Below are 27,500 nucleotides of genomic sequence, written 5' to 3' on the forward strand. Positions count from 1 at the left end.
AAATAATGCCAGAAAAAATGCAAGAAAACAGCATCTCGATAAAATCACTCATCCTTGACCAGGCATCGAATATAAAATATCCTGGTTACCGACCAGAATGGCTACCATTAAGCAACAGAGTAGCAGTAGTAGTAGTAGTAGTAGTAGTAATAGTAGTAGTAGTAGTAGCAGTAGTAGTAGTAGTAGCGTGTGGCTACATCTCCATACTGGGAGTCTCCAGCCAGTCGTTAAATTCATCACAACAGTTGAGGACAGCCTCGAAACCTCCCGCTAATCTCGTCACAGGGCAGTGTAAGATTACGTGGTCTGCTGTCTCTGGCGTACCCTGAGAGTGAGAAAAGTCGGCGGACCCCCCTCAGACTCCATCGATGCATGTTTGCAGCAGTCCTGCCGTAGCCTGTGCGTAGTCGGTTTGAGGCGACCCACTGCTTTCGATTGCCATTCCTGAAGCCTTCCGTTGAGTCTTTGATTACCCCACCTCCCTCGGGCATTGTATTTGTCCAATATTCCCTCTAGGCTTCCCCGATAACGAATTTTTTTTTCAGTTCTGAGTGCTAGAAGAGCTTTCTGGATTTGAGTCCCGACGGTTGGGACGATTTAATGCCTACATTCCCCACAAGGACACGTTAGTCCGCTGTAAACCATTGTCTGTGTCACAAAACACAAACATTGAACACGAGAGAACAAGGACGAAGACATTAGGATATACAATGATATAGTTGAGTCCTTGGAAAAGGCTCTTTACTCACATTCTCTCACCGTACCCATGTGTAAAATGAGTACCTGGCCGTTAACAGCGTTGTCTATGTCGGAAAAAAATGTAACAGGCGTCATGTCTCGTTCTACATGTTACGTGTTGCTGTTGGTCTTTAAAGCGCTTTGAGCACGTTTAGTGGATATTGCGCTATTAACTCTCCCCTTACCAGCCATTTTCAGGATTTTCCCCAAAACTTCACACCCAAATAACGCAAAAATATATTTTTTTATCACTCAAACACAATAGGAGGAAGTTCCAGCGATAACTATTTTCTTTAGTAAAACATGCTCTACAACACACTGTTCATTTTGTTTAAATTGTATGATGTACAAGAGATATTTGAATAAGAAAGACGTTGGTTGTATCGTAACGAATGTGACGCTCTTCCTATAGTTGATCAAGTTTATATGCTCGACTTGTACATATATGCAGGTCTGACATCCGAACCCACTTATGGGCCAAATTTAACATTGTTGTAATGGACAATATTTTGCGTCAATTTTGTGAGATTTCTATTACGACAATGATCCCATAAGGAATTGGGTCACCAGACCTACAAATAAGTGTACGTCGGACATGTTCTATTTTTATTTCGAAAATATCAAAGTGACAAATCAGAAAACAGGAACTGGTGTGATATAAAGACGTGAAAAGATATAATGATATAATTTTCATTGTTATGATTTATTCATGGAAATACAATTTTAAAAAATACTATTGCAAAGGGCAATAACTCAATAATAATGATAATAATAATAATAATAATAATAATAATAATAATAATAATAATAATAATAATAATAATAATAATAATAATAATAATAATAATAATAATAATAATAATAATAATAATAATAATGATGATAATAATAATAATAATAATAATAATAATAATAATAATAATAATAATAATAATAATAATAATAATAATAATAATAATAATAATAATAATAATAATAATAATAATAATAATAATAATAATACACCATAACACGGTGTATTATTATTATTGAGTTATTGCCCTTTGGAATTATATTACTAATATTATAGTACTTCTATGACTAAATTGATTAACTATTGATTGTAGTTTGACTCGTTGTTTTTTTTAAATTGTTTTATTTATTATTTATTTCATAGCTCCCTGAGCACCTTTGAGTGAAAATGTGCCCTTTATAAATGCTTCATTAATATTATATAATTATCAAAACTGTATTAATATATTACAAGCTCACCCCAATGTTCCTCCGACAGTCCTTGGGTATATCAATGGCGGGCTTAGCCCAATCGTCTCCTGGTGTTGATTCCGTGGTGTTCCAAATCGTTTCGTTGCAGTAAATAACTTCCAAATGTACCGCTCCGATTAACTTGTACCTGAAAGAACACCCAGATTTGATTAGAGACATTCAGCGCCGACTTCTTTATTTCTGATTTTAAAACTCGAGCTTTTATATAGAGCAATATTACTAAACGTGCTCAAAACGCTTTACAAAGGGTCACTGACCAACAGCAGCAAGTAAAATGTAAAACGAGACATGACACCTGCTAGGCGATAATACAGTATTTTGTTCATACAAAGGCAACGATGTGAACGGCCAGGTGCTCATTTTACAACTGGGTACAATGAGAGAATGTGAGTAAAGAGAATTTTCTAAGGACAGAGCTATGCGACGAGGGGGGCTCAAATCCAGAAAATTCCGATCAGAAAGCGAGTGTCATACAACAAGATCAGGAAGGCCGTATAAAAACATTGTAGTTTGATAGTGACAACTTATATTCCTGTGAATTTCTATACCTAAATTGCATGCTCTACTTCATGTAACTCATTTCCTTTATCCGATGAGTTTTTATTGTTATAGTTATTGCCGTTGCTGTTCTTTTTATTGTTATGATTGTTTGTATTGTCATTGTTGTTGGTGTTGTTGTTTTTATTATTGTTGTTGTTATGGAATTGTTGGTGATATTACTGTTGTCATTGTCATTGTTGTTGTTGTTATTATTGCTATCATCGTCATTCGTGTTCTTATTGATGTTAATATTGTTGGCATTGTCATTATTGTTGTTGTCATTATTATTATCATTTTGTTGTTGTTGTTGTTGTTGTTGTGGTGTCGTTGGTATTGATATTTTTGTTGTTGTCATTTTCGTATTGTTATCATCGTTATTGTCATTGTTGTTGGTGGTGGTGTCGTTGGTATTGATATTTTTGTTGTTGTCATTTCCATATTGTTGTCATCGTTATTGTCATTGTTGACGTTGTCTTTGGCATCGTCGTTGTTCTTGATGTTATTATTTGCTGTTGTTGTTTACTTCTAATCGTTGTTGTTGTTGTTGCTTTTGTTGTTGTTGTCTTTGTTGTTGATTTAGTCGACGTGGTTGTCACTGATATTGTTGTGGTTGTTTTGTTAACGCCAGGAAGGTGAATAAACCTTAATGCATATTTTTGGCGATACGAAATCTGAAGTTTATCTTTACAAAAACAAGCTCAAAATTTCTGTCCACTTACCAGAAAGAGATTTGTACGTTGTCTGTTTCATCGTCTTGTAACCTTTGGACTGGGATGGAGACCTTGCCAGATTGTCTACCACTGTCTTCGGCCTTACTCATGTTAAAGAAGAAATTATATCCTGTGGGGGGAGAGGAAAAATAATATGAACAATAGTCACGACCCCCACCCACCGGAATAAGCCTCTCCTTAACTCTCTCCTTAACGGCCATTTTCCGGATTTTCCCCAAAACTTCACACCCAACCTATACCAAAATAGATTTAATTCACTCAAAACACAAAATCTGTTAGTTCTTGCTTTACATATTTATTTCTGCTAAACGAGCTCTTCAACACAGTGTTAATATACTTTAACTATAGCAACCATATTTGTTGAAATATTATGATTTACAAAAGAAAATCGAACGACAAACATGTTGTCTGCATCGTAACGAATGTGACGATTTTCCTGTAGGTGGTAAGGAGAGGATTAATATCTACAGTAAAATCGTCACATTTGTTACGACACAACATGCATTTTTCTAATTCAGATTTATTTTGCATGTCACAAACTTTGAAGAATGATCTTCTTTGTTTGATTAATGAGAACAAGTTGTTTTGTAGAGAGCTTGTTTGAGTTTTTTAAAAATCAATTTTTCTGCTGGGTAAGTCTGCCATTTTGGGAGAAGAAAATGCTGAAAAATATCGGTAAGGAGAGAGTGAAAGGAATGAATAAATGAAAATGGTTGCGCTGCTGCCTCTATGGCCGCTTGCCGTGAATGTGTGTCTTACTTCGATTGTGTCAGTCTCATTGTAGCTTCCAGTTAGTAGATTGTTTCCATAAATCTCTGCCCAGTGCAAGTGTTCTTAGCTTCTGAATGTCATCATGTGTTGTTGAAATGAAAGGAATATAAAAGTAAATACCCGTCTCCCCTCCAACTAAAAGACCCTTTACAACAACCACAACCCCCTTAAAACGTCCAATTATAAAAGTACAACAAAAAAAAAAAAAGAAAGCTAAAATCAAATTAAATGGAGATACTGAACAACGATCAATATAGACAAAAAAAATGAATCTTTACCTGTATATAGTGCGTTTCCATATTCAATAACCTTTACAATATTTTATTTATTTTCACAGAAGACCTTATGAAACCGTTTTTCCATTTAATTCAGTACCATTCGCCTGTTAGTCGTCCTTTTGTACTAAGCTCTTACATTATTTGCCACTGCCTATAGATACGTACTCATTCACACCTAAGCCGAGTGGGTTAATATGTGTAAAGTGCCTTACCCAAAGGACGCAACATCAGGAACACAATTTTACAGGATAACTGTCACCGATCCTGTCATCGACCTCCCTAATCATTGCTTTATTGTGTCAAGACGAGTCATCGTACACTAAACTACATGTCAGCATCATCAATACCACCATCACCACCACCACCACCACCACCACCACCACCACCACCACCACCATCACCCCCACGAACGCCACGTATGATATGGCAGAAAATGCTTTGCGAAAGACTAGCGTCCTATCAAAAGGGTAGCAAGCACTTATTACTGTCAGTTTCACGCTGTATAAACCGGGATAAATTCCGCGCACCTGCTAATGGCTACTACTGTAGTATGACACTCGTTCGGATCGGATAGTCCTGGTTTCGAGCCTCGCTCGGCGCATCATTGAGTCCTTGGAAAAGACTTTATTCACATTCTCTCACCGTCCTAAGGTGTAAAATGAGTACCTGGTCTTTATCGGCGTTATCCCTGTCGGAAAACAAATTGTATTATCGCCTAACAGGCTTGTCTCATTCTTTATGTCATATGTTGTTGTTTCCCACGGACCCTTTGTAAAGCGCTTTTAGCAAGTTTAGTGGATATTGCGCTATAAAAAAAAAAGATTAACAATTTTTTTGTAACTTATGAAAAGACTTACTTCCGTCTGTATCGTTAACGACGGACCAGATTGAAGAACTGTTATCGACCTTGGGTGGGTCAAAGTTCAAAGATGTACAAGAATCAGATCTTATCATGCTGGAGGAGCATTCGAAGAGTGTTTCGGGGCCGACTGATGAAGCAGTTGTTGAGAATGTTGGAATAGTGGTCAATTCTATCGTACTGTTTGCAGTCACTGTCTTGGGAGCGTCCGTTGTATTTAAATAGATTGTCCGATTTTCAACTTTGACTTTTCATTTGAGAAGTATAAAAGAAGAAAAGAGATATAAGAATAGTCATACAAAACATTGAGATGAAATTTAGAATCGGAGAATGGAATGAATTTGAAAGTAAAACGTAGAAGAAGAGGACGACGAAGTGCTGGATGGACAATGTCAAGGAATGTATGAGGATGAACAGTTCAAGGTTCAGAAATGTGGCTATGTGGTCTAGTGGTATGAAATTCGTTTTCGGATCGGAATGTCCTGGGTTCGAGCCTCGCTCGGTGCATAGTTGAGTCCTTCTAAAAGGCTCTTTACTCGTATTCTCTCAGCGAACTCAGGTGTAAAACGCGTACCTGACTGTTAACAGCGTTAATTCTGTACGAAAAAAATTGTAATATCGCCTAACAGGCGTCATGTCCCGTCCTACATGTTAAGTATTGCTGTTGTCCAGGGACCCATTGTAAAGTGCTTTGATCACGTTTTGTGGATATTGCGCTATACAAATGCTTATTTTAAAAAAAAGTCAGATCCGGATAGAGGGCTCTTGGTACAATGTTGTCTCTCATACCTTATCTACGACAAACCACCCCTGACAGCGTGAAGTTGAGTCATTAGAAAAGCTTTTATCTAAATCTTTAGACCATTCATATTAGAAGGATTTAGATAGTAGTAGTATAGTAGTAGTAGTAGTAGTAGTAGTAGTAGTAGTAGTAGTAGTAGTAGGTAGTAGTAGTTAGTAGTTTAGTAGTAGTTGTAGTAGTAGTAGTAGTAGTAGTTAGTATAGTAGTAGATATAGTAGTTTGTAGTAGTGTAGTAGTAGTAGTAGTATAGTATAGTTAGTAGTAGTAGAGTAGTGTAGTATAGTAGTAGAAGTAGTTAGTAGTAGTAGTAGTAGTGTAGTAGTAGTAGTAGTATAGTAGTAGAGTAGGAGATAGTAGTAGTAGTAGTAGTGTAGTAGTAGTAGTAGTAGGTAGTAGTGTAGTAGTAGTAGTAGGTAAGTAGTAGTAGTAGTATAGTAGTAGTAGTAGTAGTAGTGTTAGTAGTAGTTAGTAGTAGTAGTAGTAGTAGTAAGTATGTAGTAGTAGTAGTAGTAGTAGTTAGTAGTAGTTAGTTAGTAGTGTAGTAGGTAGTAGTAGTATTAGTAGTATAGTATGTAGTAGTAGAGTTAGTAGTGTAGTAGTAGTAGTATGTAGGTAGTAGTAGTAGTAGTAGTGTAGTAGTAGTAGTAGTAGTAGTAGTAGTAGTAGTATGTAGTAGTAGTAGTAAGTATAGTAGTGAGTAGTAGTATAGAGTAGTAGTAGTAGTGTAGTAGTAAGTAGTTAGTAGTAGTAGTAGTAGTAGTAGTAGTAGTAGTAGTATAGTTGTAGTATGTAGTTAGATTAGTGTAGTAGTAGTATAGTGGTGGTAGTAGTAGTAGTGGTAGTAGTGGTAGTAGTAGTAGTGGTGGTAGTAGTAGTATTAGTAGTAGTAGTAGTAGTGGTAGTAGTAGTAGTCGTAGTAGTAGTAGTAGTAGTAGTAGTAGTAGTAGTAGTAGTAGTAGTAGTAGTAGTAGTTGTTGTTGTTGTAGTAGTAGTAGTAGTAGTAGTAGTAGTAGTAGTAGCGTATGTCTACACCTCCAAATTAGTTTTGAAGTAGTTTGAGCTCCATACGTTCCATGTTTGGTATATTGTTACATCTTGAAGCTGTTATGTGTATTTTTTTGTTTTGTTTATTACTTGTTACAGTTCACAGCTTCTAGCAGCTTGGCAACACTTGTACAGTAAAAAGCCATATCAAGTGTCCATCTCTTACCTGATAAAACTTCAATATTGGCTAAGGCGAAGGCATTTCTGTTATCATTCTTCATAGTTGTATTAGGTGACACGTAGAATATTAGCTGTAGGATAATGGTAAGAAAAAGTTATGAGGATATCAGAATGTCAACACCTTTAGAAACCAACAAAGTTATAATAATAATAATAATAAATAATAATAATAATAATAATAATAATAATAATAATAATAATAATAATAATAATAAAAATAATAATAATAATAATAATAATAATAATAATAATAATAATAATAATAATAATAATAATAATAATAATAATAATAATAATAATAATAATAATAATAATATTAATAATAGTAATAATAATAATAATAGTAATAGTAATATAATAATAATAATAATAATAATAATATAATAATAATAATAATAATAATAATAATAATAATAATAATAATAATAATAATAATAAATAATAATAATAATAATAATGATAATAATAATAATAATAATGGTGATAAAAATTATGATGATGATGATGATGATGATGATGATGATGATGATGATGATGATGATGATGATGATGATGATGATATAATAACAACAATTATAATAATCGTAACATTCAATACAATAATATTCACAGTGCTGATGATTACAACAATAAATATTTAACATTCAAATGGATACATAACACAGTTGGAAAATGTGTAAATACTCGTTATAATATTTTGTTACACCTATTGATATAAAAAATTGTCCGTGATATCTTCCAATTTTCAAATTTCTCAGATTTATAACCCCCCCCCCCCCCCCCGCCCCTTTCCCCTCTTCATCTCAATTGTTTTTAATGTTACCATCCTTATTATATGCCTTTGAATGCTACAGTCGTGGCAAGACATGTTTATGGTCTTTCTAATCTTTGGGAGAGGGGGAGGTTCCCCATCAAGCCATTAATGAGACACCAGACTCAACTATGCGCCAAGCGAGGCTCGAACCCAAGACCTTCCGATCCGAAAGCGAGTGTCTTACCACAAGACCACATAATAATTTGAATCCAGTTAGTCTGAATAATATTCTAGCAACTCCAATCAATCCCTGGTGAAATGGGAAGGATGGACAGATGTTATCAAAGACTAGGTGTGAGGTAGGAGGAGAAAACATAATGTGATGATTTCCCCTGGTGTAATGGGAAGGATGGACTGACGTTAACAAAGACGTTAGTTACGATGACAGAAAATATTGTGATGACAGTTCTTATGGTAAAGTAAAAAGGATGGGCAGACAACATCAAAGTTGTGATGGGAATTAGAATAACATACGTATTAGATTAGTGTTGGAAAATGGAAATGATGAACAGACTTTATCAAGGACCTTATAGGAATTTTAATGACAGAATGTTTTTAGGCTCGAATAAAATGATGGACAGACTATGTCAAGACGTGGTGGGATTAAGGTTGATAGAATATGTCTGGCTGGAATGGAATGGGTTGATAGAAGTTATAAAAGACGATGTGTTGAGAGTTAGAAGGACAGAATAGAAATGATGGAGAGATAGCATCACGGACGTGATAAAGTTAGAATGACAAAATATGTCTGACTGGAATGGAAAAGTTGGAATATGCCATCAAAGACGTGAGGGGGTTAGAACGACAGAATGGAAATGATGGAGAGATAGTATCAAGGACGGGGTAGAAATTAGGATGACAGAATATATATTGGCTGAAAATGAAAGGATCGACAGACAAATATCAAGGACGTGACGGGAATTAGAATAATAGATTGTGTTGGAATGAAAAAATGGTCAGGCGTTATAAAAGGCCGTGATGACAACATCAGCATATGTCATGGTGTTGTGGAAAGGATGGACAGACAATTTCAAAGAGGTGGCGGGAATTAGAATAATAGATTAGATTGTGTTGGAATGAAAAAGATGGTCATGCGTTATAAAAGGACGTGATGACAACATCAGCATATGTCATGGTGTTGTGGAAAGGATGGACAGACATTATCAAGGACGTAAGGGAACTAGGCTGATAGAGTAGATCGAATTTGGAGAGTGAGGATGGATAAACATATCATACATCACTTGGAATTATCATGGGAATGGTAAGTAAAACTGCACAATATAATCCTTGAAACAGAAATTAATAACGACTTACCTTCTGATTAACAGTTGTTCCCGTATCAGATAATAGCTTGTGACCCTTGTGTGTGGCATTTTCGACTGTTGTGTTTTGAGGCTGCGGTGAAACAAATAAATTTAAAATCTTCTTATACCTTTACGTTATTGATAGCCCAGAATACTAAAAAAAGATGTCTAAATAAGTAAATATCTGTTGTGTATAATATGTTAAAATAAATATTGGCTCATAAGTCTTGTTAGAATGACAAAAGGGTTACTAAGAACTACGAACAGCTAAAAGTTATACAACACAACGTTTTGATAGCTACTATTCAAATAAATATATAAACAAATATCTAAATCAGTGAACACCTGTTGTATTGAAATATGTAAATACAACGAATATCTCATATGCATTGTTTCAATGACAAAAGGGAGACTAATAATAACTTTAGCCAAAACTTCATAAACATCCACAATGAACTACTCGTTATGCGTACCATACAATCCTCTCTCTCTCTCTCTCTCTCTCTCTCTCTCTCTCTCTCTAAGATACGCTGAGCAACCATTTGACCCCCTCAATAATGAAGTAATTTGTCTCAATCATACTGACCCAGACTTTGGACCCTGTCTCAATCACACATGATCTAACCTCTGGCCCTCAATAATAATCTATTTTGTCTCAATCACACAGGCCCAGAGTGTTGCCTCTGAACAATGTATTTATAATGTATAAATGTATAAATGTATAAATAATTTATATTATACTGTATTTTGTATCAAACACGATGGTATAGACTTTGGCCCATCAATTATAAGATCATATGTCTTGTTTATGAAATTTGAAAGCTATATTATTATTGTTACTCGTTATTCTTCTATAATAATAATAATATAATAATAATATAATAATAATAATAATAATAATAATAATAATAATAATAATAATAATAATAATAATAATAATAATAATAATAATAATAATAATAATAATAATAATAATAATATATTATTATTATATTATATATTATTATTATTATTATTATTATTATTATTATTATTATTATTATTATTATTATTATTATTATTATTATTATATCATTGATATATATTACTATTCACTACTACTACTATACTACTACTACTACTACTACTACTACTACTACTACTACTACTACTACTACTACTACTACTACTACTACTACTATACTACTACTACTACTACTACTACTACTACTACTACTACTACTACTACTACTACTACTACTACTACTACTACTACTACTACTACTACTACTACTACTACTACTACTACTACTACACTACTACTACTACTACTACTACTACTACTACTACTACTACTACTACTACTACTACTACTACTACTACTACTACTACTACTACTACTACTACTACTACTACTACTACTACTACTACTACTACTACTTACATTATTTCCTTGACGAGTAGGTAATGAAATATTCTGATTAGTCCAGTTGTCTCCAGTTAGTTCCTTTGTATTCCAGATTGTTTGGCCACCATAAATGACTTTCAGATGTAATCCTCCATATAGCTTGTAACTTAAAACATTTTAATGAACACGTAAAAAGAAAAGGAGTGAAAAAAGGCAATAAAAAGCAATGAAAAAAATCCAAACTTATAACAAAAATGAAAATAAGAAATACTTGTCAGTGTGATTGACGTAGTTTTCAGATTGACATTATCGTCTGCGAGAATACAAAACTGGAAAAGTTTAGAAGCCTGCACTCCCCAGACTGTAAAAGGTGTTATCTGAGATTTTATAACAAAAATCCCCTTAATGAAAGATAAATACGAGGATGAGTCAAAAAAGTAATTGGTCTCTGTTTATTACTTTAAAAGAAATTGAATCAATACCATGCATTATGCCTCAAATTAAAGCTTGGCATTAGCCGAGTAGAAATCTCAACATAGTCTCCGCTTCTCTCAATAGCCCCCCTTTGAGTAAGGTCATGTATCCTGTCCTCGTAAAATTGAGTTGAATTAACTTTGACCCAATCTTTCACGACTGTCTTGTCTTCTTCATCATCTCCACAGCGATGTCCTCTCAATGCCTTCATCATTTGTCCAAAAAGCTGAAAGTCCGAAAGTGTTAAGTCTGGTGAATCAATAAGGAACGTGAGACAGCGTTGTCATCAAAAAGATGCGATTATCACCCTTTTTATGGCACTTGTGTGTGGAAGGGCATTTTCATGAAGAAACAATGCTCGTACCATCTCCAAAGCAGGTCTAGCTTGACTAATTCTTGCTTTCAGTTGTTTCAATGTTTATGTGTACAGTTCAGAATTGACAGTGGCTCCCTGTGGTAGGAAATCACGGAGGCAAGAAATTCAATGACAGCTTTTTGTCGCTGATGGACATCCATGGAGACAGACATTTTGACTTGTCATAACTTTGTCAAAATTTATATGGAATTAAAATCTTTATCTTTTGGTTTAAAGAGTACACGTGTAAGTTTTAACTGAGCCAATTATGACGTTACATGAAAAAGAAAAAAAATCAGTAGGAGATTTATCCCATTACTTTTTGACTCACCCTCTAGTGTTAACTCTAGATTGTTTAAATAAGCCCACCGTATATTTATTTTTACATTAATAATAATAATAATAAAAATAATAATAATATAATTAATAATAATAATAATAAATAATAATAATAATAATAATAATAATAATAATAATAATAATAATAATAATAATAATATAATAATAATAATAATAATAATAATAATAATAATAATAATAATAATAATAATAATAATAATAATAATAATAATAATAATAATAATATAATAATATAATAATAAAATAATAATATAATAATAATAATAATAATAATAATAATAATAATAATAATAATAATAATAATAATAATAATATAATATATAATAAAATAATAATAATAATAATAATATAATAATAATAATAATATAATAATAATAATAATAATAATAATAATAATAATAATAATAATAATAATAATAATAATAATAATAATAATAATAATAATAATAATAATATAATAATAATAATAATAATAATAATAATAATAATAATAATAATAAATAATAATAATAATAATAATAATAATAATAATATTCTTCTTTCTCTTCAACAGAACACAGGCAAGAAGAAGCAACTGAAAATGTAGACTACAAACAGAAAGACCTGACCCTAATTACCCCATTAACAAACCATCATAAATAAAGCTCCAACGACATCACGACTCAAATTCGGAAAGCCTTTCTACTACTCAGAACTGAAAAACTTTATATTGGGGAAGCCAGGATGGATTATCGGAGAAATATTATGGCCTGAGCAGGTTGAATAATCAAGGATCCTTCGGAATTTATGTCAAGCTTCAAAAATGGCAAGCAAAAACAATGGGTTGCCATAAACCGACTACTGACAGGCCACGGTAGGACTGTTGCAAACATGCATCGTTGCGGTCTGAGGGAGACAGCCGACTGTCCCTACGGGAACGTCAGATATATATTAGGACAACATTGTGTTTCAAAGTGATAGATACTGTCATCTCACATTTCTGGTAATTTATTATTTTAAAAGCAATTTCTGACAACCAAGTTTCTTGATATATTACCGTTTTGAGATGGTTGACTACAAATCAGGTCAAGGGCCTGAAATATCAAAGGATACTACTTGTACGAGATTGGACAGTTGTTAGTAATGAGTGGAATGGGTCCCTTGATTCTTCTTCTTCTTCTTCTTCTTCTTCTTCTTCTTCTTCTTCTCTTCTTCTTCTTCTTCTTCTTCTTCTTCTTCTTCTTCTTCTTCTTCTTCTTTTCTTCTTCTTCTTTTTCTTCTTCTTCTTTTTCTTCTTCAAGTACCAAGTCTGTGCCAGGCATCGGTGATCATGGTACGCCATTCATTTCTCTGATCAGATAACCTCAGAAAACTAATGTTACTCTTCTCTTTCTTTGTCACCCAGCTGTTCAAACTCTTCAAATATGTTTTACTTGGTCTCCCTTTACTCTTTTTGCCTTCTATCTTTCCTGTGAGAGCAAGATGTTCAATACATTTATTTAGGTGCCCTAAAAAGTGCATTTGTCTTTTTCTAATTGTACAAATCAATAAACTTTTTGTTTCAGCTTGCTCTAATACTTCTTCATTAGTTTTCTTCTGTCCACGAGATTCTTAACATCCTTCTAAGAAGCCACATTTTTGCTGCCTACAGTTTTTTCTAATGTCTTCTGTAATTGTCCAGCTTTCACAGTCATATAATGATATTGACCATACATAGGCCTTCAAAACCCTATGTTTTGTTGTCATTGATATATTGTGTTTTAAAAAAAATTAGACTCATTTTATTAAAACTATCTTTAGCTATTGCAATTCTTCGTTTTATTTCTGTTCTACATCTGCCATCTTAGGTTTTTCTGTATCCTAAATATTTAAATGTCTGAATTTGTTTTATAGTTTCTCCTTTGCGACAATAAAAATGATGAATTTTGACCCAGTTTGCGAAAACCAGATTTTGGTGGGAAATTGTCATGTGACCATTTGTCTGCATAGAAAATTGCATGAGAACTTCATCTTCTGTTTTTTTCGACTCACAATAACGTATTTTTTGACCCATAGTATGGTTAAACCCTGCCCATTTTTAGTTTCAGTGGATTGATTTCATGAAAGAATACCAAATCATCTTTATAACTAAGTAAAGGCAAAAACATATCAATGAAAAGTACAAACTCTCCCATATCTTCAACAACCAACCACTTTGTTCTTAATTATGTCATGTGGTCACAATCCAATCAGAGAGCGAGAGGAGAGTTTTTCCCTAAACTCGTTTACTTTGACTTTTAAATGCGTTTTTCTCAAAACTGTAATTTTCGTCACTAAAAACCTCAGTTTTCAACCAATCTGCTTCAAACTTTCTACAAATGAGTGTCATACAAATACGCAGGTCCTCTAGGAGCCGGATTTTTGAAAACAAATAAAAGTTATGAGTAATTTGAAATTATGTAACTTTTTTCAAGGGGAATAATCGAGTAATAACTTTGAACTCAATTTTCAAAGTTTCTAATTAAAAAATTAAAAATCAGGCTCCTAGAGCCTCTTTATTTTCCTTTTTTCTACCTCTGGCCAAAATATTATGGCAATCGGTTGATTAAAAAAAAGGCCTTTGACTTTTTAAGATGTGTTGTTTATTTTCCAATATGGCGTCGTTTCGATAGCAACGGCTCATTTTTTTTCGAAAAAAAAAATATATGCAATCATCCTTCTCAAGCATATACATTATGACTGTGCATAGAAGTTTAGCATATATCATCAGATTTTTAAAAATGACATTTTAGTGTTGCTCCCCCCCCCCTTAAGTTACATGTTGAATTTCTTTCTCTCCTTGATACAACCGTGCATTTTGTCTTTTTTATATTAAATATAACCCCATACGTTCGTAACTACTTTATTAAGGAGTAATAGTAAATTTTCCCTTGAGTTTGAAATTAGAGCTGTGTCATCTGCATATCTTATATTGTTGATATTCTCACCACTGATCTTAATGCCTGGACTATCTCCTAAAGTTTTAATAACTGTTTCGCTGTAAATATTAAAAAGGTCTGGTGACAAAACACATCTTTGCCTAAAACCTCGTTTAATTTGTTTATATTTACTGAATTCTCCTTCAATCCTGACGGTTGCACTTTGATTCCAATATAAGTTTCTAATAATTCTAAGATCTTTTCCATCTATGCCTAGTCCTTAAAGGATATTAAACTTCTCACCATGTCTAACCTTATCAAATGCTTTTGAGTAATCAATAAAGCAAATAAATAGGTCTTTCTGGACTTCAATACATCTTTCCATCAACATTGATAATGTGAAAAAGGCATTTCAGGTACCTTTGTCACGTTAATTTCACTCCTGCTATATATTTCTATAAATGTACCTGAAAGAAACGTTAATTTCGCTCCTTCTATATATTTCTATAAATTTACCTGAAAGAAAGGTCTACAGTAGACGACTCATCCTCATTTAGTACAGGAAAGGACATCTTCCCTCCTTGATTGACATTGCCTCCATTGAAATAAATATACTCCCCTGAAAAGACAATATATATATATATATATATATATATATATATATATATATATATATATATATATATATATATATATATATATATATGTGTGTGTGTGTGTGTGTGTGTGTGTGTGTGTGGATGAGGTGAGTAAGCTGGAATCACGTAGAGAGCTCGACAATTTCTTGGATCGGATAATTTATTTATTCTCACTAAATTTTGTTAATTCTCCGACAACGTTGTTTCATCCTCCTAGAATCTTCAGGGAAGAAACAAGTAGCCTGTCTTCGTGTATAGTTCGATCCTGGTCAGAACTAAGACAATGACACACACTCACACACACAGACACACACACATATATATATATATATATATATATATATATATATATATATATATATATATGAAAATTAGACAAAACTAATTTTCTTTTAGTTTATAATTTATCGAATTTAGTTTACAAACCGTTGATAAGTTGTTGATATATAAAACCGGTCATCAAAAATCGATTTTGCAAATTGGAGCACTTCAGAATTTTGTATGTCCACAGTTAAAATAATTATTGATCAATGTTACAGCTCTTTGTCTCATTAATGATATCAGCTGATGGGCTGTTTTGCTATATATTATTTATAATCGTATTTATTCTGAAAAAAGGTTCATCGGATTTTGTATAGGGTTCTTGTTTTCGTATTGTTTTTTTTTTAGCTTTCTTTTCATAAAGTCCATATATGTTCAATGGGATTATATCAGGTGACACAGCTCTGACCACGAGTTCATCACCCTTACATTTGACTCGTTTAGGAAAACAGAAATGTTTGCGCTCATTGTGTTGAGGAGTTCCTATGCTGGAATATCAATACTTATTATTCCTTGATTATTCTGATTTCAAATTAACAGGAACAACGATTTGTTCAATTGCTGCGTAGCAACGCTTAGGTGAAATTAGTATCTGAAATTTACATTTTGGGTGCGCATTTACAAAATGTAAATTTGGAAGCAACAAGTTTTGAGACCGTAATCTGCTCTTCATTTGTCACAATAAAGTCTTGCGACAGATCAATAGAAAGATAAGTATGTCAACTTCTTTAAGATATGTAACACGCACCACTTTCTTTTCTCTTATATGATATAATAGCAAATACAAACTGTCTAGTTTCTTTTGAAATTGACTATATATACTTTTTTGAGCACGTGTGGTGAATATCGCGCTATATAAATACTGCAAACGAGACATTAAATTGAGAGGCATCGACTCAAACACCTGGGAGTCGCTTGCTGACGACCGGAGCGGCTGGAGATATGCGGTGATAGAGGGAGTGAAGATGGGTGAGGAGAGCAGAAAGATGAAGTTTGAGGAGAGGAGAACAAGGAGAAAAGAGAGGCAGCAGATCCAAATACCAAACACACAGTCAAACTTCGTGTGCAACAACTGCGGTAGAGACTGCCATGCAAGGATTGGTCTGCTGAGTCACACCCGTCGTTGCTCTCAACAGGACTGATGAGACTAAAGCCATACAGGGCGCAAAAGGATGCCTACTACTATAAATACTCGAGATTTGTTTTCTTCTTTTTATATACGAATCTCCAATGTCATAATTTCTTTGCCTAACGATAGACAACATTTGACAAAAAGGTCTTACCGAATTTCTTGTCAATCTTGGTTGTCCATTTTGGATACATCGGTGCTATGAAGGGGCCATTGGCTGAAACAAATTTGTTTGAAAGAAATACATTTTTAAAAGGTGAGATAATATGTATATATATATATATATATATATATATATATATATATATATAATATATATATATATATAATATATATATATATATATATAAATAATATATCATCAAATTCATCATAAGCACAACCATTATATATATAAATAGATGGTCTTAATTTCACAATTAGTTTTTTTTAATAACTTGAATTAGGTAGTAACGATACACCAAATTCTTGTTTCTAGTTATAATAACAGCATCGCTAAAGAGATGTGACGTCACAACTGTGAATAGTTAAGTAAACACTACCTAATCATGTTTTAAGTTTTAAAAGAAAACACAAAAAACTTGATCTTTTACGCAGCGCAATATCCACTACACCTGGATACGACACTGTTACTGGCCAAAGATTCATTTGACTACACTTTACTCACATTCTCTCAACAAACTCAGATGAAAAATGAGTACTTTGTTGTCTCTGTCGTAAAAAAAATCTGATCTCGCAAAACAGGCGTTATGTCTCGGCCTACATGTTGAGAGTTGCTGTTGGCTGTGGAGCTCTTGTAAAAAAAAATATTTAAGTAAGTGTAATAGGTATCGCTCTATATAAATAATCTCGATTTGTTTTCTTCTTCTTATATACTTATCACCTATCGATAGACATTTGACAAAAAGGTCTTACTGAATTCCTTGTCACCCTTGGATGTCGAATTTGGATTTTTCGTTGTTACCAATGAGCCATTGCCTGAAACAAATGTGTAGGCAAGATATAGATTTAAAAAGGGGAGATAATATATACAAGATGTATATGTATATATTATATATATATTATATATATATATATATATATATATATATATATATATATATATATGACTGACTTACTGACTTAAGGCCTTTCGCTTCCTAATCATCCGATCGGGACGCCTCGACTGCCTCTCTAATCATCTGTGTCATTTCCTTCCACAGTTCACGGTCTTTTGCCGTGGATGCTAAGTTCATAAGTTCTTCCTTTGATTTTAATTCTTTGTTATTTTGAGGACAGTATAAATTGACGTGGGTGGTCTACCTTGATTTTTCTTGCGTCCAGATGGGGTGAAAAACGTATTCATGGCTTTAATAGCTGGTACATTTTCATCTCTTCTGAGTATATGACCAAGAAGCCGCCATCTTGCCTCCATCTTGCTTACAAATTATATATATATATACATATATATATATATATAATTTATCATCTAATTCAACATTATATATATATATATATATATATATATATATATATATATATATATATATATATATATATATACATATATATATTTATTATCTATTTATTTTTTTACTTTTATTTATTTACTATTTTTTTAATGGCGGACTTCCGTTATTGGAGTCCATTACACATAATAAAATCTAAAGGTGAATGTGTGTGCGTTTATTCGACTTGTTAATGATGTAATTTGTGTTAGATCATAATCTGCCGATGGCATGTTCTTTCGAACGAATGGTGTTTATCGAAGAAGGAATGAATAGAATAGACAATATTCCCGTAGAGACGAACCAATGCTGGTGAGTGACCAATTATCGATATAGCTTTTTCTTACATTAAAACCGGAACTGAACGCACAATTATATTTTGCTGTATGGGAAACCTAAAATCATCGCAAATAAATATTGCGTTAGTCAATGTGCGTGCATGGAATATCTTCCAATATTAAGACTTCCAATCTTATCAAGGATTTAAAAAAATACAATCTCAATATCGTATGCCTTCAAGAAACGAAACGACCCGAAACAGACCAGATCATTGAAGAGAATCGACTAATAACTTTCCACACGAAAACAGACAGGGGGCTTGGGGTTTCTAATACCTCAGTCATTGCTACCAAATCTATAAACACACGTTATCATTCATGATAGGCTAGCAGTATTAAGAATTAAGAACTCTGCAAATATATTCAATAACAACAGATCTACAACAATAATCAACATTCATATGCCCACGGCAGTATCAACAGTAATCGATGCTGATGAGAGAGAAAAAAAATTATGATTAAATAGAAAACCTCATAAACAAACATAGAAAAGTTGTCACACTGGTGGGGGATTTTAACTCAAAAATAGGCCAGAAATCAGTAGGCGAATGCTGTATAGGCAACTATTCCAAAGGCATAAGAAATGATAATGGTCAACGCCTAATTGATTTTTGAAAAGAAAACCGAATGTTTACTGGCAATTTGGCATTCTCGCATCCATCTAGACATAGAACCACATGGGAAGGATCAATAAACGTGGATGACAATATCGTAAAGATTTATAACCAAATTGACTATGCTATTGTCCCAGAACGTTACAAAACCACTTGAACAATGTAAGGACATGTTCTGGAACAAACGTAAACACTGACCACAGACTGTTAGTAATTACTTTCAAGCAGTCAATTAGTAAAATAAGATTTTTAAAACCCAGACCAAAACCAGCAACAGATTTTACTAGCCAAAAAGATGAAGATATACGTAATGCATTCAAAAACAAACTTGAGATTATTCATATCAATGTGGAAACAGACCCTGTCCTACAACACCAGAAATTGGTCGACGCTATCATTTTGGTTTGAGACGAAACTTTTCCAAATACAACAGATTTCAAAAGAAGCTTCTGTCCAATCCTTCAACAACTTTCAGAAGAACAAAAGTAACTTAGACTCAATATTAACAGCTGCCACGATGAAGAACTAAAACGAGAATGAAAAACAGAGAGAAATCAATTGATGCATAAAATCAAAGCACAATCTATTGTCAATTTTAAAAGCAAAAGCGACAGCATGGCAATGGGAATAGAAGCAGCCCCAGACAGCATGAAAATATTCAAAGCTGTTAAAAACATTAAAAAGAAACAAAAAAATGTCGTCTTATAATATTATGATGATGAGGGTTAAGTAATCCCTGATGACATACAAATAATTGAAAGAGTTAAAAACTTCTTCGAGAAACATAGGGACCAACAGATAGAACCATTCGAATATCCCGAATCGAGACTGGAAGAACCAATAATCGAACTTGTGGTTAGTGCAGCTATTTACCAACTTAACAATCATCAGGCCCCGGGAATTGACACCATCAAAGCAGAGGAGCTAAAATATCTAACTGAATAATACCTAGTCGCCATTGCTAATATGTTTAATGGAATGTTCGAACATAACACACATCTTGATCTCAGCTCCGGTAAGCAAATGTTGTTGAATAAACCAACAAGAAAAAAGGACCACTAGAAAATCTAAGACCAATTGTTCTTCTTTCAACACTTAAAAACTGCTCAGCGTATTAAAACTCAACAGAATAAGATCAAAGGTGGAGGATTATCTTCAATGACACAGAACGGATTCCGAACAAAACTTTTGAAGCTACTAAATCATTTCTCGAAAAAGATCATATCCGACTAATAAGATCACAGCTGTCAAACACAAGACTTACGTTTACATCTGGCGTGGAAACAGTTTCACTATTAACATCGTTGGGAACTCCCTAATGAGACAATCTGAGCCCAATCTTTTTTATCGTATATTTGGAAACAGCACTAAAAGAATTAAGACAAAAACTCCCGAATAATCGAATCCTTACCCGTGAACTGATCTTCGCAGACGATGTTGATATCATATTTGATACAGCAGACCTGGTGAAGCAGCACATACCAATAATACCAAATACTCTGCGATATTGGAATCTAAAGGTCAACGAATCCAAAAGAGTAATTACAGTGGTTAACAAGAAACAAGCGGGATGAAAAAGCGTAAGAAAACTCGGAAAATTAATTAATGAGAATGAAGACATCAAAGGGAGAAAAATGCTAGCTCAAACTGCATTCAGAGAACTCCACAACGTTTGGAACAGGACGGAGATCATTAAAGTCAATAAAAGAATACGCCTTTACGAAGAGCTAGTGCTGCCAATCTTTATGTACAACTGTGGTACGTGGGGTCTTACAAAAAAGAATTTGGACATACTGTATTCCCTTCGTGGCAAACAATTCAGACGAGTTATTGGGGTACATTGGCCAGACAAAATCAATAATGAGGATGTATGTGACAGATGCAGAGTACAACCATTCAGTATGCGTATAAAGAAACAAAGATGGAAATTGTTCGTGACACGTGCTCCGACGAGGTGAACAAATCAGAGCACACAGATCAATGGATGATTACTTCAAACAAGGAGCCAAATACATAGGCCGTACACCAACTTTACTTCCAACAACATTGAATCAAAATCTCAAAAAATATCATATAAATTTAGAAACAACAACCGAAGAACTGATTTCAACAAGACAAGGAAACATCCAACTGCCTGAGCACGTTAGCACACATGATGACATTTTAAAATTAAGAACACTTGCACTAGACAGAAATGTTATGGAGGCAAATTACTAACTGGATAATAGAAACAGACTGACAAACTCAAAGTGACGCACACATTCACGGCAAGCGTTCATAGAGACTGCGCAGCCATATTCATTCAGTCCAACATTTGCACAATTATAACTTAATGGTCCTTATTTCAGAATTAGTTTTAACAAATTTTGATAACTTGAATTAGGTAACAATACATCAAATTCTTGGGATGTTTTAATAATCTCATCGCAAACGAGATGTGACGTCACAACTGTGAATAGTTATACAATCACTACATAATAATGTTTTAAGTTTTTTTAAAAACACACAATATCCACTACCCGTGCTCTAAGCGCTTTATAAGTGGTCCCTGACCAACAGAAACTCTTAACATGTAAGACGTGACATGAAGCATTTTAGGCGATATTACATTTTTTTTCTGACAAATACTACACTGTTAATGGCTAGGGAATCATTTTTCTAGGTCTTAGTCACATTCTCTCAACATACTTAGATGAAAAATGAGCACTTCTCTGTGGTCTCTGTCGTAAAAAATGTAATCTCGCTAAACAGGCGTTATGTCTAGGCCTACATGTGCTATATAAAAACTTATATGAGATAATAGCAAATGCAAACTGTCTAGTTTCTTTTTTAAATCGACTATATATATTTTTTTTTGGGGCACGTGTGGTGAATATCGCGCTATATATATATATATATATATATATATATATATATATATATATATATATATATAAATAATCTAGATTTGTTTTCTTCGTTTCATAAATTGATCACCAATGTTATAATTTCTTTGCCTAACGATAGACAACATTTGACAAAAAGGTCTTACCGAGTCCCTTCTCACCCTCGGATGTCCAATCTGGATCTTTCAGTGTCATGGAGGAGCCATTGACTAAAACAAATTTGTAGCCAAAAAATATGTTTTGTATCAGCTAATTCAACATTTGCACAACAATTATAACGTAATGGACTTAATTTCTTAAATAGTATTTTTTTAATAACTTGAATTAGGTAGTTACAATACATCAAATTCTTGGGATATTTTAATAACATCATCGCAAAAGATATGTGATGTCACGACTGTGTTTATCAAACATATCTAATCATATTTCAAGTAAAAAAAACAACATTAAAGGCCTGAGTTATTATATAGCGCAATATCCACTAAACGTAATCAAAGCGCTCCGTGACCAAGACCAACGCTTAACATGTAAGACGTGACATGAAGCGATTTTACAATGTTTTCGGACAGATACAATACTGGTAATGGCCATGGACTTATTTCACAAATGATTAGAGAATGTGAGTAAAAAGCCTTTTCTAAGGACTCAACTTTGCGCTTAGCGTTGCTCGAACCAATGACCTTCCACGCCCAAAAGTGGATGCAATACCACTAGAACACATAGCCGCAAGTAGTCGTGACACAAGAAGTGTATAGATTACCAGTTTCTTATAATTTCTTTGCAGCTGTGTAGTCCAGAGAAATTAAAACTCTGCTTTTGATCGAAAGGCCTAGGGCTCGAGTTCTGGTAAGAGCAGCGCATTGTTGAGTCCTTGGAAAAGGCTTTTTACTCGCATTCTCTAAACATAAACAGGTGAGAAATGAGTTCGTTGTTTATGTCGTAAAAATGTGATCTCGCCAAACATGATTTATGTCTCGGCCTCCATGTTAATAGTTGCTGTTGGCTATGTAGATCTTGTAAAACACTTTGAGCACGTGTATTGGATATCGCCCTATATAAATGCTCTTTTCTTTGTTTTAGATATTTATCACCGATGTTATAATTTCTATTTCCAACCATAGTTAACTATTGATAAAAAAAAGCTCTTACCGAAATTCGTGTCATTATTGATTGTCCCAATGACATTTGAGTTTCCGTCAGGCACCAATGGTGGATCGAAAGTTAAATCAAGAGATTGTGATGTGGTAGTCTTTTCCGTTTTGTTATCTGAGCCCATTGAAGTCGTCGTTATTGTTATAGTCGCTGTTATATTCCCTGTTGAAGTCTTTTTAATGAGAAGGGTAGTCTTATTGGTTATTGTTGTTGTCACGTTAACTGAAGGATGCAGCAATGATGTGTTGGTTGGCAAAGGAGTAGTTGATGTTTCATTGTTTGCAACTATCTCTACTGTTACTGTTGTAGTATTGGTATTTGAAGATGATGAATTGTTTGCGGCTTGCGTTGCTGGAGATGATGTCTCTATTGTTACTGTTGTAGCATTGGGAGCGTCCGTTGTGTTTACATAGATTGTCCGATTTTCAACTTTGACTTTTCGTTTGAGATGTAAAAAAAAAAAATATAAGAATAGTCATACAAAACACTGAGATGAAATTTAGAATTGGAGAATGGAATGGAATAAATTTGAAAGTAAAACGTAGAAGAAGAGGACGACAAAGTGCTGGATGGACAATGTCAAGGAATGTATGAGGATGAACAGTTCAAGGTTCATAAATGAGGCTATGTGGTCTAGTGGCATGACATTCGCCTTCGGATCGAAAGGTCCTGGGTTCAAGCCTCGCTTGACGCATAGTTGAGTCCTTGTAAAAGGCTCTTTACTCGTATTCTCTCACCGTACTCAGGTGTAAAACGCGTACCTGACTGTTAACAGCGTTAATTCTGTACGAAAAAAATTGTAATATGGCCTAACACGCGTCATGTCCCGTCCTACATGTTAAGTATTGCTGTTGTCCAGGGACCCATTGTAAAGTGCTTTGATCACGTTTGTGTGGATATTGCGCTATATAAATACTCATTAAAAAAAAGGTCAGATCCGGATGGAGGGCTCTTGGTACAATGTTGTCTCTCATACCTTATCTACGACAAACCACCCCTGACAGTGTGAAGTTGAGTCTTTAGAAAAGACACTTTACTCATACTCTATCACGCATTCGGGTGTAAAATGACTACCTGCCCGGCAACAGCGTTGTTACTATCGAAAAAAATGTTCTTATTTTATATTATGCCTCTTGGCTCTTGACAAGGCACATGACCTCACCAGCACTCTTCCATTTTCTTCTGTCATTGTCATAAACCTTTATATCACTCCAGATAATAATAATAATAATAATAATAATAATAATAATAATAATAATAATAATAATAATAATAATAATAATAATAATAATAATAATAATAATAATAATAATAATAATAATAATAATAATAATAATAATAATAAAATAATAATAAGCATTTATATAGCGCCTTTCGTCAAGGGTACCTCAAAACGCTTTTTAAAAAAATATTCAAATACAATTCAACCAAAGTATCAAAACAATTAAGAGCATAAAAGGGCATCAATGCATCATCAATATAAAAATTCAATTAAGTAAATATTTCCTGAAATGATATGTTTTCAGGGCTTTTTTGAAAATGTCTATTGAGCTCGAGAATTTCACAGATTGAGGGAGATCATTCCAAATCGTGGGTCCGAAATTCATAAGAGACCTATCACCAAAATACTTAAGTTTAGTTTTAGGAGATCCTAACAATTTTGAATCGTGGGATCTAAGATTTCTCAGAGGTACGTATGGTTGGAGTAAGTGTTGAATGTAAAGATGGGGATCTTGGTGAGGACATCTCCTGGTCCGTTTGTGAAGGGCTAAGCTACCTGATTTGCGTAGCACATCTCACGCATTGACTTTGAAATGTGAACTAAGACCGACGCGTTTTCAACTTATCATAGATCTATAAGTTTGGAATCTAGACCTTGAAGACACAAATGTAGATCTACATTTAAATTTGAATATTTATAGTTTCTATCTAAATCTTTAGACCATTCATATTAACAGGATGTAGTAGTAGTAGTAGTAGTAGTAGTAGTAGTAGTAGTAGTAAAGTAGTAGTAGTAGTAGTAGTAGTAGTAGTAGTAGTAGTAGTAGTAGTAGTAGTAGTAGTAGTAGTAGAAGTAGTAGTAGTAGTAGTAGTAGTAGTAGTAGTAGTAGTAGTAAAGTAGTAGTAGTTGTAGTAGTAGTTGTAGTAGTAGTAGTAGTAGTAGTAGTTGTAGTAGTGGTAGTAGTAGGTAGTAGTAGTAGTAGTAGTAGTAGTAGTAGTAGTAGTAGTAGTAGTAGTAGTAGTAGTTGTAGTAGTAGTAGTAGTAGTAGTAGTAGTAGTAGTAGTAGTAGTAGTAGTAGTAGTAGTAGAAGTAGTAGTAGTAGTAGTAGTAGTAGTAGTAGTAGTAGTAGTAGTAGTAGTAGTAGTAGTAGTAGTAGTAGTAGTAGTAGTAGTAGTGTATGTCTACACCTCCAACTTAGATGGAGTTTGAGCTCCCAACGTTCCGTGTTTGGTATATTGTTACTTCTTAACTCTCTCCTTACCAGCCATTTTCAAGATATTCTCCAAATCTTCACACCCAACTAACATAAAAATAAATTTTTTCACTCTGACATAATAGCAGGAAAGTTCTTGCCATACATAATTTCTTTAGCAAAACATGCCCTACAACACACTGTTCATTTTCTTTAAATTTTATGATGTACAATAGAAGTTTGAATAAGAAAAATGTTGATTGTATCGTAACGAATGTGACAATTTTCCTGTAGTTGGTAAGGAGAGGGTTAAAGCTGTTATGTGTATTTTTTTGTTTATAACTTGTTACAGTTCACAGCTTCTAGCAGCTTGGTATCCCTTGTACAGTAAAAAGCCATATCAAGTGTCCATCTCTTACCTGATAAAACTTCAATATTGGCTAAGGCGAAGGCATTTCTGTTAAGATTCATCATAGTTGTATTAGGTGACACGTCGAATGTTAGCTGTAGGATAATGGTAAGAAAAAGTTATGAGGATATCTGAATGTCAACACATCCAGAAACCAACGAAGTTGTAATAATAATAATAATAATAATAATAATAATAATAATAATAATAATAATAATAATAATAATAATGGTGATAAAAATGATGATGATGATGATGATGATGATGATGATGATGATGATGATGATGATGATGATGATGATGATGATGATGATATAATAACAACAATTATAATAATCGTAACATTCAATACAATAATATTCACAATGCTGATGATTACAACAATAAATATTTAACATTCAAATGGATACATAACACAGTTGGAAAATTTGTAAATACTCGTTATAATATTTTGTTACACCTATTGATATAAAAATGTGTCCGTGATATCTTCCAATTTTCAAATTTCTCAGATTTATACCCCCCCCCCCCCCCGCCCTTTTCCCCTCTTCATCTCAATTGTTTTTAATGTTACCATCCTTATTATATGCCTTTGAATGCTACAGTCGTGGCAAGACATGTTTATGGTCTTTCTAATCTTTGGGAGAGGGGGAGGGTCCACATCAAGCCATTAATGAGACACCAGACTCAAATATGCGCCAAGCGAGGCTCGAACCCAAGACCTTCCGATCCGAAAGCGAGTGTCTTACAATAAGACCACATAATAATTTGAATCCAGTTAGTCTGAATAATATTCTAGCAACTCCAATCAATCCCTGGTGAAATGGAAAGGATGGATAGATATTATCAAATATTAGAGGTGAGTTAAGGGGAGAAAACATAATGTGATGATTTCCCCTTCTTGTAATGGGAAGAATGGACTGACGTTAACAAAGACGTTAGTTACGATGACAGGAAATGTTGTGATGACAGTTCCTATGGTAAAGGAGAACTGATGGACAGACAACATCAAAGTTGTGATGGGAATTAGAATAACATACGTATTAGATTAGTGTTGGAAAATGGAAATGATGAACAGACTTTATCAAGGACCTTATAGGAATTTTAATGACAGAATGTGTCTAGGCTCGAATAAAATTATGGACAGACACTATCAAGACGTGGTGGTATTAAGGATGACAGAATATGTCTGGCTGGAATGGAATGGGTCGATAGAAGTTATCAAAGACGACGTGTTGGGAGTTAGAACGACAGAATAGAAATGATGGAGAGATAACATCAAGGACGTGATAAAGTTAGAATGACAAAATATGTCTGACTGGAATGGAAAAGATGAA

General features: G+C 33.5%; 1 protein-coding gene across 1 annotated transcript in view; it reads right to left on the reverse strand.

Moving 5' to 3' along the window:
- Nucleotides 1–27,500, reverse strand: part of LOC144960301 (uncharacterized) — a 40,379-nt gene that overhangs the window by 10,234 nt on the left and 2,645 nt on the right. The window contains exons 3-14 of the mRNA XM_078893346.1: nucleotides 26,174–26,258; nucleotides 23,338–23,775; nucleotides 22,335–22,397; nucleotides 17,780–17,842; nucleotides 17,019–17,081; nucleotides 15,293–15,395; nucleotides 10,748–10,877; nucleotides 9,335–9,415; nucleotides 7,193–7,277; nucleotides 5,179–5,427; nucleotides 3,261–3,381; nucleotides 1,990–2,128 (exon numbers count right to left, since the gene is read on the reverse strand). Coding sequence (XP_078749472.1) covers nucleotides 1,990–2,128; nucleotides 3,261–3,381; nucleotides 5,179–5,427; nucleotides 7,193–7,277; nucleotides 9,335–9,415; nucleotides 10,748–10,877; nucleotides 15,293–15,395; nucleotides 17,019–17,081; nucleotides 17,780–17,842; nucleotides 22,335–22,397; nucleotides 23,338–23,775; nucleotides 26,174–26,228 — 1,590 coding nt within the window. The 5' untranslated portion in view covers nucleotides 26,229–26,258. The remainder of the gene's footprint in view (nucleotides 1–1,989; nucleotides 2,129–3,260; nucleotides 3,382–5,178; nucleotides 5,428–7,192; nucleotides 7,278–9,334; nucleotides 9,416–10,747; nucleotides 10,878–15,292; nucleotides 15,396–17,018; nucleotides 17,082–17,779; nucleotides 17,843–22,334; nucleotides 22,398–23,337; nucleotides 23,776–26,173; nucleotides 26,259–27,500) is intronic.

The sequence above is a fragment of the Berghia stephanieae genome, chromosome 15 (genome assembly GCF_034508935.2).
Source record: "Berghia stephanieae isolate SIO BIC M18660-M18661 chromosome 15, UCSD_Bste_1.3, whole genome shotgun sequence".
Classification (NCBI taxonomy): Eukaryota; Metazoa; Mollusca; class Gastropoda; order Nudibranchia; family Aeolidiidae; genus Berghia; species Berghia stephanieae.